Source organism: Triticum aestivum, chromosome 6B (genome assembly GCF_018294505.1).
Source record: "Triticum aestivum cultivar Chinese Spring chromosome 6B, IWGSC CS RefSeq v2.1, whole genome shotgun sequence".
Classification (NCBI taxonomy): domain Eukaryota; kingdom Viridiplantae; phylum Streptophyta; class Magnoliopsida; order Poales; family Poaceae; genus Triticum; species Triticum aestivum.
The window spans coordinates 150,886,207-150,887,342 of NC_057810.1; the positions used below are offsets into that span (position 1 = coordinate 150,886,207).

The 1,136-nt window shown below is 59.9% G+C and overlaps 1 protein-coding gene across 1 annotated transcript; it reads right to left on the bottom strand.

The window, feature by feature from the left end:
- Positions 1 to 200: 200 nt before the first annotated feature.
- On the bottom strand, positions 201 to 904 carry LOC123136284 (histone H2A). Its single transcript, XM_044555628.1, has one exon. The coding sequence runs from the start codon at positions 803 to 805 to the stop codon at positions 338 to 340; it is 468 nt and encodes a 155-aa protein (XP_044411563.1). The 5' UTR covers positions 806 to 904; the 3' UTR covers positions 201 to 337.
- Between the last annotated feature and the right edge of the window lie 232 nt (positions 905 to 1,136).

Genomic DNA, 1,136 nt, shown 5'->3' on the forward strand with positions numbered 1-1,136 from the left:
ACAAGTGCTATTACGAAATTTGAGCGGGAAATCCCATAGCCAAATGTTTCAGACACCCGCCAAAGAAGTTGATTTCCACCTACCTTCGCGACTGACCGCCCAAGCCCCTGGATGGATGAAATTCACAGGACATGAATGGCAAACCCACCCCTAAAGATCCAAATCTGAGCACAGCGACAACAAGGGCAGACGAACGAACATAATATCAAAGCAACTCATTGTTCCATTGAATTCACAGATGAGAAGATACAACGGCACAACAATAACACTCTGCTTCGAGCTGAAGCACACCCATATATCCATCCCAGCTACCCCGAGATAACTAGGCAGTGGCCACCTACGCCTTCTTGGGGGACTTGGCGGTCTTCTTGGGCGACTTGGGCTCCTTGGGGGACTTCTCGGCGGTCTTCTTGGGGAGGAGCACCGGGTTGATGTTGGGGATCACGCCGCCGTGGGCGATGGTGACGCCGGCGAGCAGCCTGCCGAGCTCCTGGTCGTTCCTGACGGCGAGCAGCAGGTGGCGGGGGATGATGCGGCTCTTCTTGTTGTCCTTGGCGGCGTTGCCCGCGAGCTCCAGCAGCTCGGCGGCGAGGTACTCGAGGACGGCCGCGAGGTAGACGGGGGCGCCGGAGCCGACGCGCTGCGCGTAGCGGCCCTTCTTGAGGAAGCGCCCGATGCGGCCGACGGGGAACTGGAGCCCGGCCTTGACGGACCGCGCCACGGACTTCTTCCTGGGGCCTCCGGCCTTGCGCCCGGCCGCGCCCTTCTTCGCCTTCCCGGCGGCTACGGTGGCTGAGGCGTCCATGGCGAGCTGCTGCGCTGGTGGTGGAGAGAGGATTCGGGGAGTGGAGAGATGTGCGAGGATTGCTTGACTGGAGATTGCCGGGTGGGTTGATGGAGGAGGAGACGAGGGGCGGAGTATTTATCCAGGAGGGGGAGGGGAAGGAAGACGGGGGTGGGCCCGTCGATCCGCGTGAACGGGCAATGGGCGGCTGGATCGGCGGCTCGATGGACGGCTGTGATGCCAGGCAGCAGGAGAAACACACATTCGACAGAGCTATGCACGACACGCAGATGTTAGAATATTGACGTGGTTTCATGGACGATGATCGTTCCCTAAATACAACGAGTCTATG